The 13,381-nt window shown below is 48.6% G+C and overlaps 1 protein-coding gene across 1 annotated transcript; it reads right to left on the minus strand.

Moving 5' to 3' along the window:
- Nucleotides 1-447: 447 nt before the first annotated feature.
- Nucleotides 448-11,448, minus strand: LOC118783870 (sphingosine 1-phosphate receptor 2-like). Its single transcript, XM_036537835.1, has 2 exons — nucleotides 10,622-11,448; nucleotides 448-1,637 (listed from the first exon to the last, which is right to left on the minus strand). Exon 2 carries the CDS (start codon nucleotides 1,559-1,561, stop codon nucleotides 449-451), a length of 1,113 nt encoding a protein of 370 aa, XP_036393728.1. The 5' UTR covers nucleotides 1,562-1,637; nucleotides 10,622-11,448; the 3' UTR covers nucleotide 448.
- Nucleotides 11,449-13,381: the final 1,933 nt, after the last annotated feature.

Here is a 13,381-nt window from a genome sequence, read left to right on the forward strand (position 1 = left end):
CACACATACACACACGCACATCATTTTTAATGAGCTCTGAGTATTTGGCGCTCGGTTGGTGTTATCGTGTGCGGCCCGCTAATCTCAAGTCTGACTGACGAGACTGGATCACGGGGCACAGAATGTCCTTAGGTTCTGTTCTGGCACTGATGGTCCAGGGAGCCCTGCCTCGTTGGGGAGGAGTCAGACCACCACGCACTTCCCCCCGCTCCACCTCCAAAACAGTTAGTGGCAGGCGCAGGGGATCGGACCCCAGAGCTCAGAACACGGAGTCACGGAGACCTCCTCTCCAGCAGGGGGGGGTGCCTGCATCTTCGAAACATCCCAGCGCCGGTTGCTGCGGGCCTCTCACAGGGCTGGGGAGCGTTCAGTTTTTGTCACTCCTGCCCACCGCCTGTCCCCTACACCTTCCCCTTCACGCCCCCACCCCCTCCCCGCCCCCCCGCAGTTAGACGCAGGTGGTGCACTCCTGCATGATAGGCGTGGCCTGGTGCTCGTGCTTGTCGGTGCAGTGCTCCTGGGAGCTGGAGCTCTTGAGCGGCACGGCGCAGCGGTCGGCCGGGCGGCCGCCCCGCAGCACCCCCCAGCAGCACAGCACTCGCAGGAACTCGCGTCGCATGTCCCTGCTGCGCAGAGTATAGATGAGCGGGTTCAGCGCCGAGTTCAGCGTGGCCAGCCCGAAGAAGACGTTGGCGCGGGACAGCACGGGGCAGGAGGTCATGCGGCAGGAGGTGTCCAGCAGGAGCACGGTGAAGGCCGGCAGCCAGCAGGCGATGAAGACGCCCAGCACGATGGTGACGGTCTTGAGCAGGGCGTAGGCGGGCGAGTTGGTGGTCTCCTGGTGGCTGGAGCGCACAATGAGGTATATGCGCACGTAGAGGACCACGATGGACAGCAGGATGATGCTGAAGATGGTCACCACGAAGAGGATGTAGTCCTTGGAGTAGAGCGGGAGCACGGCCGAGCATTTGGGCAGGTTATTGAGGCAGTTCCAGCCCATGATGGGCAGTCCGCCCATCAGCACCGAGGTCACCCAGCAGGCCCCGATCAGCAGGAACATGCGGCACGTCTTGTTGGAGCCGTACACCTTCACCTTGGTGATGGCGATGTAGCGCTCAATGGCAATGGCCAGGAGGCTGAAGACGGAGGCAGCCAGCGTGATGAAGGCCGTGCCCTCGCGGACGAACCACTCCACCGGCACCAGCTGGAAGGTCCGCGGGCCCGACAGGCAGATGTTGGCGATGTAGGCGGAGCCCGCCAGCAGGTCGGAGAAGGCCAGGTTCCCGATGAAGAGGAACATGGCAGAGTGGAACTTCTTGTTGCGGAAGACAGCCAGCAGCACCAGCAGGTTCTCCAGGATGATGACGCTGCAGATAATGATGAAGAAGACGGACAGCCAGCTAAGCCCCGCCCCCGCTTGATTGCGCTCCTGCAGCTGAGCCGGGGTCAGCTCCTTGGCGAAGAGGTAGTGGGCCTCGATGACGGACCTGTTGTAGTACTGGTGGTACATGCTTCTCATGGCAACGGCTTGGCAGGCTACGGCGCCGGGACAAGCAGTCATTCTCTCCAGAAGGGGCGGAGCTTAAGGACCTTGCCCCTCCCAGCCACAGCTGCCCAGGATGTCCAAATGAGGTCACCTGCAGGGACAGGAACAGGGGCGGGGTCAGAGCTATTGGGGGGAAAAGGCTCAAGAAATAAAGACTGGAAGTGTGTGAGGAGGAGTGAGCCAGTTATACACACACACAGTTTCATTGAATTTCAGCGAAAGCGGCGAAACACAGTAAACGAGCGCAGCCAGCAAAGCTAACAAACAAAAGCAGATGCAGCTAACATAAACGGCGCAAATTCAACAAGCAGGAACCGCGCACACCACTGCTCTGTGCAGCTGGCCTGACCACTGCCACACAGTGACCCCTGCTTCACATTACTGCCCTGACCGCTGCTCCACACCGCCACCCTCACCAGTGCTCCGCCCTGTAGCTCAGACCATTCCTCCGCACTGACTACTGTTCCGCCCCTCCCTGCTCTGACCGCTGCTCCACACTGCCACCTTGACTGCTGCTCCGCCCTGCTGTCCTTCCTCTAACACATACACTCTCTCTCTCTCTCTCTCTCTCTCTCTCTCTCACACACACACACACACACACACACGCGCACACACACAAAGAGGTAGACAGACACTGGGACAGAGAGACACATGCATACACACACACACACACACACACACGCACACACACAAAAAGGTAGACAGACACTGGGACAGAGAGACACATGCATACACACACACGCACACACACACACGCACACGCACACACACGCACACACACACGCACACACGCACACACACACACACACGCACACACACACGCACACACGCACACACACACACACGCGCACACACACACGCACACACACACAAACAGACAGCAGAACACAGACCAGTCCAGAGCACAGCTGTTTTTTTCGGTGCCAATAATGAAGTCAGAACCATTTCCTGTAGCAGGAACAGAGAACAATGGCCTCTTTCTCTACAGTGCGCTGCCCTCCGCTCAGAATATGTCCATGTGGGAGTCATTCCCCATGAACAGACTGCAGACATTATTACCATTATATCACTGTCAGTTTATCGCTGCCAGTGACATCATCGCATGGCTGTCCCCGCCCTCTGCCGCACGCCCCTCCCGGTCCCATGGAGCTTCCCGCGACCGCTCCAACACCACTTCAGTCATACCGTCTCTCTCTCTCTCTCTCTCTCTCTCTCTCTCTCTCTCTCTCTCTCTCTCTCTCTCTCTCTCTCTCTCTCTCCCCCTCTCTCTCTCCCTCTCTCTCCTTCTCTCTCTCTCTCTCTCTCACACTGCTCTCCGTTTCACGCTCGGGAGGCCGTGATCTTACATTGCATTACATTACATTAGCAGACGCTCTTATCCAGAGCAACTTCCAGAGCAGTAGAAGTGTATCCATTCAAGTTCAATGAGCGACAGTGTCAGACCAGCCGAACAGCACTCCCAGAATAGTGAGTGTGAGCATAACACCATTCAAGCCCATGTGACCATCTGCACCATAAACATCAGCCTTTTTGTTCTGAGGTGGCTGATAAAGTACAGCCTTGCCTCTCCTTCTCAAATGAACTTGGGTCTTGCGGTTATTAGGTTACCTATTAGGCATCGCAAACATCTACACGAGCGTTAAAAAGTGGCTAGGCTACGTTCAATCTCCATCTGAAATGCACAAAGCCGAAACTACGGCAGGGTCTGGCAACAAACATGCAAGTGCTAGTACCGAGGGCTGAAAACACTTGGATTCAATCAACTGCTGGACTCGATCCACAACTGTCCTTAAATTTGACTTAAAAAAAATACATTCCAGTGTTTCTCTTTTCGATACAATTAAATGTCTGACGTGCACTGCTACTTAAATAAATAAAGAGAGAGAAGAACATCAGGTTACGAGGGAGCGAGACGCATCAAAAATTTAAACCCTGCTTTAATGAAGTCACACGACACCGAAAAAGTGCCTCATCAATCACATGATTTTTTTTCCTTCTTTCTTTCTTTTTTTTTTTTTAAACTGCGTCGACTCCGTTTCCATTAAAGCAAACAATGAAGTCAGCAATCTGCTGAGTGGGGAGGGAGGCGTAAATCTCAGGGCGAAAATTGCCACGGCTGCGGGGCGGGGTGTGACGCCCCCAGCAGCGTGGCCACTCCGTTCTGCAGCGGCCTCTTAAGGCCTGCTGTGAGAGTACTCCCCCACCCCCACCCACCCAAATCAAAGCACCATGTCTTTGTTCCCTTTCGTTCACTTTGCATTGGTTGAGAGACCGTGACAGTGAACACACTGCACATCTGATTCATGTGAGGGAATGACCCAGGACCAATCAATCAGTCAATCAATCAGTCAACTTTTATTCGGTGCAGTGCCATTTCTACCCACACTGTCACATCGAGCTTCGCAGAGCACTATTATCAGAGGGAATCGTTTACGTTACATTTATATTTACATTTATTCATTTGGCAGATGCTTTTATCCAAAACGACTGACAAGTTAGACAGAGTACAACACAAGCAAAAAAACCATAAGGAGTCAACAATATTAGAGGCGCTGCATGCCCAGGTTTCAAAGGGTGGCCAAACAAGGTAAATGGTAAATGGACTGCATTTATATAGCGCTTTTCTACTCATTTGAGTACTCAAAGCACTTTACAGTTATATGCCTCACATATACACTCTACCTACCAGTGGCAGAGGCTGCTATACAGGCTTACCAACTGGCCACTGGGAGCTGTTGGGGGTTCAGTGTCTTACACAAGGACACTTCGACACTCTGCCAGATGAGCCAGATTCAAACCAGGGACCTTCCAATCCCCAGTCGACTCCTCTATCTCCTGAGCCACTGTCGCCCCCGAGGTACAAGCTAGCTGGTAGAAATAACAATCAAAACCTTTAGAATACATTTTTTTATATATAGTTTAATAGGAAACAGTTTTGAGACATGAGAATCAACACAGTAAAGTAAGACTGAAAGTGAAAACCTATCCTCCGACCTCTTGCAAAAGAGGATCTGGATAAACTCCAGGAAATACGTGGGAGCAGACTTGCTCCATGTATATGAGTTGTTATTTAGTCATCTGCTGACAGTGAGTCTGCATGGCGTGGTGAGGCGGGATGTTCGTACCCTCAAAGTGTCAGACGGGGGTTTACTCATCACAGGTAATACAGCTCACACAGAGGGCGACAGTGTAGCATAATGGCTACGGGCGCTGCTGCTGTACCCTTGGGCAAGGTACTTAACCCATACTTGCCTCAGTAAATATCCAGCTATATAAATGGCTAGCACTGTAAAAAAAAAAAAGAAAAAAAAAAAGCGTAACCTATATACGTTGCTCTGGATAGGAGCATCTGCTAAATGCCAATAATGTAATGTAATGCAGAGAGTGCAGCCTATGGGCAGCTAAGCACATCCCAGGGACAGGGCATGTCAGCTACAACAGTGAGCCAGGGCCACACGCCATCCTTTAAGGAATAACAGATGTGGAGTGCTGGCAACGGATGCTATTTATGCATAGCACTGCATTGTGAACAACAGCATCGGAATGTGTGTTTGACGTAGTGTGACAGGCCTGTGAGAAATGTTCGGTTTCCACAAGGTCTTCTTTCAGTCACAGATACACCACAGCAGGGCAAGCACACCCTCACCCCTTAGGACTCCAGGGACACGTATGCGCATTCGGAGTAATAATGTACCGTTAAGCGATGCCCACCAGCAGCCACTCAATGATGTAGTAATGGGTAACGCAGCATCGGCAGATAAGCGTGTCCCCCTAATGCATGTGAGAGCCACAGCGAGAGCAGGGCGCTGGGCTGTTGACCCTGAAGCGTGCGACCCTGATGGGTGACTATGATGGGTGTTACAGTCACCGGTACGACCTTGGCCGTTGCCGTGGAAACGTCCCACCTCGGGTTGTGTGTGTGTGACCTCTAGGTCGCTCTCGGCACTGTCTCCATCTACTGTTTCCATGGCAACTGACAAAGCAACAAGTGCCACATCCATATCTGATGAGGCCTCAAGAAGCGTGAATCGCCATCAGCAGAGACCAGCCTGCATCTCTCAGTGTTAGAGATAAACCTGCATCCCTCACAGTGTTAGAGACCAGCCTGCATCCCTCACAGTGTTAGAGACCAGCCTGCATCCCTCACAGTGTTAGAGATAAACCTGCATCCCTCACAGTGTTAGAGATAAGCCTGCATCTCTCACAGTGTTAGAGACCAGCCTGCATCCCTCACAGTGTTAGAGACCAGCCTGCATCCCTCACAGTTTTCAAGGTCTGACTGTATCTTTCACTGTGTTCGAGATCATGCTGCATCCCTCACAGTGTTAGAGATAAGACTGCATCCCTCACAGTGATGGAGACCAGCCTGTATCCCTCACAGTGTTAGAGATAAGACTGCATCCCTCACAGTGATGGAGACCAGCCTGTATCCCTCACAGTGTTAGAGATAAGACTGCATCTCTCAAAGTGTTAGGGACCAGCCTGCGTCCCTCACAGCGGCAGAGATCGGTATGTCCCTCTCCCAGAATCAGAGATCGGGCCCTGCATAATTCACCCAAATTTACAATCAGGCTCTTTCAGCCTCAACATCGACTCACGCAGCAGAAATGTGTAAACAGCATCCCCCCACTCTGCCTCAGCTGACGTAGGGTGATTCTTCTGGTTTAATGCTGCCTGCTATGTCTCACCCAGGTTGGGGGGGGGGGGGGGGGGTAGGCAAGTGACTGCCCCACCACACACCCATGCTGCCCCACCTCCCCCGAGATCCTTGATAGCTTTTATTTAAATGAAATTTGAATTCCTTGAATCGTGTGACTATTCAGGAAATTTGGCTGCCAAAAACACCCAGGGCCAGGTTTACTTGTATGGGAGTCAGTTAGTCGGCTCTACCGCGATAACACTGGCATTCACTTTCCCTAAACCAAGGCGGCTTAGAAAACCAGGGACAGAGCTGGCACGTCCCAACCTGACAGCGAGAGACTCACTTAAAACATGTGAAAACCGGTCAGTTAATAATTATCAGTGTGCCGTTCCCTAATGTCTGCTTCCCTCCCCCACGACGATTCCGGTAATTGCATCTACAACAACAAGCGAGTCCTTTCTGTTAGAATTTATTGGTCTACAACTCATAACGGCTGCAGTGTAGCACAGTGGTAAGGAGCAGAGATTGTAGCCAAAAGGTTGCTTGTTTGATTCCCCGCTGCTGTACACTTGGACAAAGGTAACTAACCCAGAATCAGTAAATATCCTGCTGTACGAATGGATAGCATGTAAAAACAGGAACCTAAGTTGCTCTGGATAAGAGTGTCTGCTAAATGTCAATAACGTAATATGAGTTGGCAGAAAACGCTGAGTGTGGTACTTGCAATGCAGAAGCTAAGCAGACACTGGTGTTGTCAGCACTTGGATTAGAGACCTTCAGGGGGGCGGGGCCATTGATGGAGATCTTCTTGGTGTGCACAGTAACAGGCTGATTTTTATTCAGTCTTCAAAAGATTAAATGTAATTTAAGAATTCAAAAGGCTGGAGTTGTCTAAAATGTGGAGAGAGAGAGAGAGAGAGAGAGAGAGAGAGAGAGAGACAACACTGCAGCAACTAAATATGAATTTGCAAGTCTCATCACGACCTTGGTTTGGCATGCTGTGACACTGTTCAGAAAACTCCACTAATTTCCATTGGCATAATCAAGCCACAACAGGGCCAGAACACAGCATTACCGCGCTGTTGTAAAAGGTGGCTCCAAGTCTCTGCACAAACACGCTTGTGTGTCCTGGTACAACAGTAATAAACCCCTGCAAAGTGATGTTTTCCTGAAGCTTTATGGTTTAAGCGCTACCGTGCAAGACAGGCATGCGCACAGCGCCGCAGCGTTGGCACCTGCGGTTGGTTTGATTTCTTCACCGTCATAGCTGTCGTTGCGGTGGTGACACCAGCGTGGCGACGGGAGAGCTGACCTCATTTCACCAGTCCGTTATCACACTTTTCTGTCTGTCCGACACCCACGCGGCTCACTCTGCATGTCACTGTAACCATCATGCCCTTCTGTGCTGCACGCATACATTTCACACAGAGGAGCAATTGCAGACATTAGGCCTATAGTATTTCATGGATCCGCAATAAAGTATTGATCTTTGCTGGTAACAATGGTGTGTTTAACAGGAATGCCGACAGCAACACATTGATCTTTCGAGATAAAAGCTAGAATTCCCAGAAGGGAGATCAATGAATTCCCAGAGCCGGCATATTGTACAGTATGTGTGTGTGTGTGTGTGTGTGTGTGTGTGCGCCCCCTTCTATGCAGTTGTCTCTCCTCTACCTGCTAAGCTTCAATCTGATTGAAAGGTGGACTGGCATCATTGCTAATGCAAGGAAAGCATCACTAGCTTTACCATCATTTACTTCTGATGCTCAGAAAATTGACATTTTTTTTTTCTGGTATTGTCACATGTTATATTAGTGTGCATTATACAAATGTTTAAATGTGATGATAAGAAAACAAATGAATAAAGGGTGAAATTTGCACACATTTTCAAACCAGAAATTCAGATCCAATGGCTCTTTCTCCTTTTATGTCTATGTGTGTCAATGTGTATATTGTTGTATGTTGTTAAGAATAAGAACAAGAAATAAGAAATACTTTATTAATCCCGAAGGAAATTTGAGGCATTTGTTGCATTGTAATGCAGCACACAACATAATTCTGTTCCAACAGAACTGTAATACGTTTGGTGTCTTATAGTTATAAATAAAAACCATGCACTGTCTTCCAAATCAAAGGAGCTTGAAAGAAAGGGCAGACTAAGAGAGTCAACCTGTACTCTTCAAATATGTGTCACAGGAGCTTGACCAACTGCAGTGAGCCAAAACCCCAGTTTAACAGCTCATCTGAAATAAAGAACCTCCTCCAGCACAGTGTCCCTATCATCATTACGGCACATCAGATTTCACTGGCCTCCAACACCATTTCCAGAATCACCCAGGTTTTATCGGGGGGTCCCAACTGCCTACTAATTAAGCCCAGCTCCGCATAGTTTCAGCTGGCCTTTAAAAAAGGTTACAGGGTGGTGTGGCTCTGCTGTTATAATAATGGAGCACGGTGGCAGTTAGCGCCTTCTAAGCTGTACGTACCATACGCCAATCTACACTGATCCAAAATGGCTGCTCTGTGTTTTCACCTGGCACCTGCTGCTGGATTGCTGCGGACCTCTTTAAGACCATTAGAGCTGAACTTTTCTGGCAGAGTGGACAGTGCAACCCGCTTAGCTCTCATGTGTTTCTCTAAGTAAATGAGCCCAGGCGCTCCTCGGCAGGCACATGCTTTTGCTCTGCCAGAGTATGAAATCATAAATCCTGATATTTGTGCTTTTGGTCATTCCTGTTTCAAAGAGAGGGTGACAAAAAGACCACAGTGGCTGATTCTGATTCTGTGTGGATCCGACACGCAGCACAAGTGGTAAAGGTTTATGTTCTAGGGTGAAATAGTGACGGTACGTGAAGCCCTTGTTACTTAGCTAGGATTGACCTCTGTTAAGGAAACACACACACCAAATGGATGGTGTGTGTCCAATACCTCTGGCACCCTGTATGTTGGAAAACTCTGCTGTACATTAAATTGAGATATATACAGGTTTCTGTGGTCATTCCTCCCTTTGAATTAGAGCACTGAAGTCCCTTTTCTTTAAAAAAATTTTAAAAAATTAAATTTTAAAAACTTGTTCCAGTGGTCATCCCATCTTTCAAAGACAATCAGAAATCTCTGCATGGCATAAGGTGCTGTCCAACTCATTTTGAACCGACAGCGCAGCCCAAACATTAGAACGAGCCTTTAGCTACCTCATGCTTCACGTGGAAAGCTGTTATCGCTTGCCATGTTAACGCAGGTAGACGAGCAAATAAACAAACAATGGTCCTTGCATCCACCAGCGTGTAAAATGAGCTGTGTGCTGATGTCATAATGGCAGCTACAGATAAACAGGCCTAGTTGTGACTGACTCCTCTGGACACCAGGTGAACCTACTGTTAAATCTGGGGTTGACATGTTGACAGCTTGGGTCCGTTTGCTGTGGCAACACCACTAGCTCTTCCCAGGTACAGCTGACCTCAGCATAAGCAGATGTGTGGCTATTAGCGACACGTGGGGGCACTCCCAGTTCTTAGACCATGTCCTCTCTCTGCCTCACAGAGTTTTTTTTGTCTCACAAAGAAGCTGACTTAAAAAAAAAAAAAAAAAAACGTTCAAAGCCTGTGTTGTCTCTTAACTTGTTTCACTGTTGTTTGTTTGGAGTCTCTGCTGAAATAACACAGGCTGAAGATTCTGGCGTCAGGCAGCCATAGCTCTGACCTCACATCCTCCTTCTGACAGGGCCTACAGCCTCAGGAATAAACAGGCACACACACACACACACACACACACATAGAGAACACAATGTGCAGCTTCCTTACTCCTAATAAGTTGATGAAAGACTTCAAGGAGACTTCATCAAATGCAGTGCTATGCTAGCACGGCTACAGCACAGTCAACAGGTATAATTTATGGTATATATATATGTTACATCACACCAAGTACTTCATGCTATATATATATACTATGCCGAATATGATATACACATACATAAGGCAAACATGCAGCATCTTGCCAACCACATGACCACAGTTTTCAAAATCTGTTAAAAACTTAAATGCCAGCATGTTTAATTTCTATAATGAGAGCTGCCTACCCTGCGGATTTAACAGGGTTGAAAATGACACTTGCTATTGAGCATTTAGCGCCTCAGTTTCACTCTCGAGGCAGTGACCCGAGCCAATACCCGCGGATGCGGGTCACCAGCTCAGCCCCGCCCGTGTGCAGCAGATATCTGCTGGTGGCGACTTTATCGCCCCCCCGCCCCCCAGTATCGGTCTCCTATCTACCCGGAGCCGATATGCGATCAGCAGATGTGTGATGTGCGCAAAACACACCACGGAGCATACACATTACAGACTTCTAAACTGTCAAGTAATGTACTTTATCGCGGCTGGTCATCTCAAGAGCGATAACAACACCCACGCCGCCGATAACACCGCGCGTTCACTTACCCCATGTCCGACGTCCGAGGGAGAATAAGTCGTCTGTAAAGCGTCAGACTGTTTCACAAGAAGCGTTTTCGAAATAGGATATCTGCCTTTCCTGTTCACTGTGTAGCCTGCGAGTTCCTTACAGCACCGACAACGATCAAACAATGCTAACAAGTCATTACAATCAACAACAGTCTATATGTGTGCATCAAACAGTTTCTCATGCAGCCGGACCCACAGCCCGCTAGACGCGCAACGTCAGTCTTCTTCAAGACCCAGATTCGCGATTTTAAGCGATTGGTTGAAGGTCCCGATCATTAAGGTCATCGGAGACAACACGCAAGACGTTTGAAACATCTGTTACTTTCCTGTTAGCGACTCTGATTCTGCGACGGAGCGACCGTATCCCCTTTTGCTCCGCTTACAACACCACGGGCTCCTATTGTCCCGCGGTGGGAATGGGATATTAAAACATATTCCATTGGACGTCCAGGGAAACTTGGTTTCCAAGAGAGCGAAAAGTACCCTGCAGCTTCTTTGTTTATAGAGACCAGTGAAAAACGTTTAGGGCTAAAACAGCTCTTTTTACTGAAGTCTTTTTTGTATTTCTCTCCACCGGTTGCAAATGAGGTCCAGATGTTTTCTGTCCTTTTTTTAGTTTTTCGCTTTTTTTCTCTCTCTCTCTCTCTCTCTCCACCTCCCCACTTCCTCCCTCGCTGCGCTCCCTTGCTGAGCTACAGTCCGGTCTTCGACTGTCCTGTGATCCCCAGGCACCAGCTGCTCAACTACTCCTACACACGCCCGCTCGCACGCACGCACGCGCGCACACGGTGCAACGCGGCGTTTTCTACGCCATAGCTATATATTTTCTCGACAAAAAAACGTTTTACTAGCCAAGCGTGACTGTTGTAGCGTATGCGAAGTATTCGTCGGACATCTTTATGAAATCACAGCGCAGTCCTTTGTGTGAAGGCTGAACGGAAATTTAACCACAGATGGGAGAATTGGGTGTATCAATCGCCTAAGGTAACAGCATTTTAATCTAGTGTGAAGAGAAATGGACAAAATACAGGCGAGAAAGGAAATATACTACTACCACTATTATTATTATTATTACTATTATTATTATTATTAGTAGTAGTAGTAGTAGTAGTAGTAGTAGTAGTATTCTGTTATGGAAGGGTCTCACTTCCATAACATAAATAAAATTTAACAATAAATTCTATAGCAGTCTCACTTTTTGCTACAATTAGGAGAATTGTCGTGAGGGAGGAAAGCAGACATTAGGGAACGGCACACTGATAATTATTAACTGACCGGTTTTCACATGTTTTGAGTGAGTCTCTCGCTGTCAGGTTGGGACGTGCCAGTTGTGCTCCTGGTTTTCTGAACCGCCCTGGTACCACAAAGGGAAAGTGAATGCCAGCGTTATCGCGGTAGAGCCGACTCCCATACCAGCACAAGTAAACCTGGCCCTGCGTGCATTTGGCCGCCGAGCTTCCTTTCAAACAAGTCACACGATTTAAAGTGTTCAGGGATTCCAACTGGACTTACTCGCATGACAGGAGTTATCCGGCGTTGCCAAAACATTATAGGGTAAGATCAACCCTCCCTTCTCCCCCCCCCCCCTTCTCTCTGAGTCAGAGCTCTCACTGTATTAAGGAGCCCCTGCCCCCACCCCCCCCCCAGCTGTTGAAAAACAGGGCCCCAGGAAGGCTCACTGGGGACTTGACACCCCTCATACTCACCCACCCCTTTCCATGCCCCAGTGTTCACCCCACAGATCCAAATCATTTCCAGACGCACACACCCTTTTTCAACAGCAGTGTCGCAATCGCCATCCCACTTTTCCTTGATTTCAATTCTTTCGCTCCAGATAGACGAAAAATGGCCTTTTCTAAGTGTATCAGTTGAGCAAATAAACAATAATGTACTGGAGATTGCAAGGACTGAGCGTGGAACAGCTCTTGCTCAAAAATCTGTTTCTCTCATGGTGGCAGGGGTTGGGATTAGTGAGAGTCAGGCTGACCCTGGATCATTTTTTGGCACCCAATTTTTAAATCTTTGTTTGCCACTATGGGACTGGGACATTTTGGTGGTTTTTCATCAGAAGTAGAAGTCATCCTGTGAGCTTAAATTAAAGACTGGATGTCTTTTTTTGGCGGGGTGAGAGGTCACAGAAGCACAGATCACACTGGTGGACTTCCCTATTCTCTCACGGTCAGGATGAGGACTTAATGTTTGCACGGTAACGTGATCGCTGGAGGGTGAGAGTGAATGAGTGCGTGAGAATCAGGGAGAGAGCATCTACGTGTGTGTCTGTGCTTGTGTTTGTGTGTGTGTGTGTGTGTGTGTGTTTGTGGCTGGGGTGAGGGTTTGTGGTGTGCTCATGTACATGAGTATGGGTGCATCTGCACATTTGTGTGTGTATGAGTATGTTTACATGCTGCGAGGGTGTGTCCTGTGAATTTGGCCTTGGCCTTCAAGGTGTCAAGACTGAGAGCAGTGTTTCTGACCTTTAAATTTAACAGCATTGTCAGTATATTCATTGACATTGTCAGTACCATACACTTACCATAGTGTCAATATTCACAGCAACTATTTAACTGTTCTTGTCAGGTTATTTTTTATGGTAGTCACCCCTAACTGGAACAACTTGCATCAGAGAATACAATGCAGAATCAATGGCAATTAACCAAGCACAGTACAGACAGACACACTCAGTAGCTACAAGCTACCTAAAAAGGCAACACAAAGGTATAAAAATGGCTAAAGTCAAGG

Source organism: Megalops cyprinoides, chromosome 1 (assembly GCF_013368585.1).
Source record: "Megalops cyprinoides isolate fMegCyp1 chromosome 1, fMegCyp1.pri, whole genome shotgun sequence".
Classification (NCBI taxonomy): domain Eukaryota; kingdom Metazoa; phylum Chordata; class Actinopteri; order Elopiformes; family Megalopidae; genus Megalops; species Megalops cyprinoides.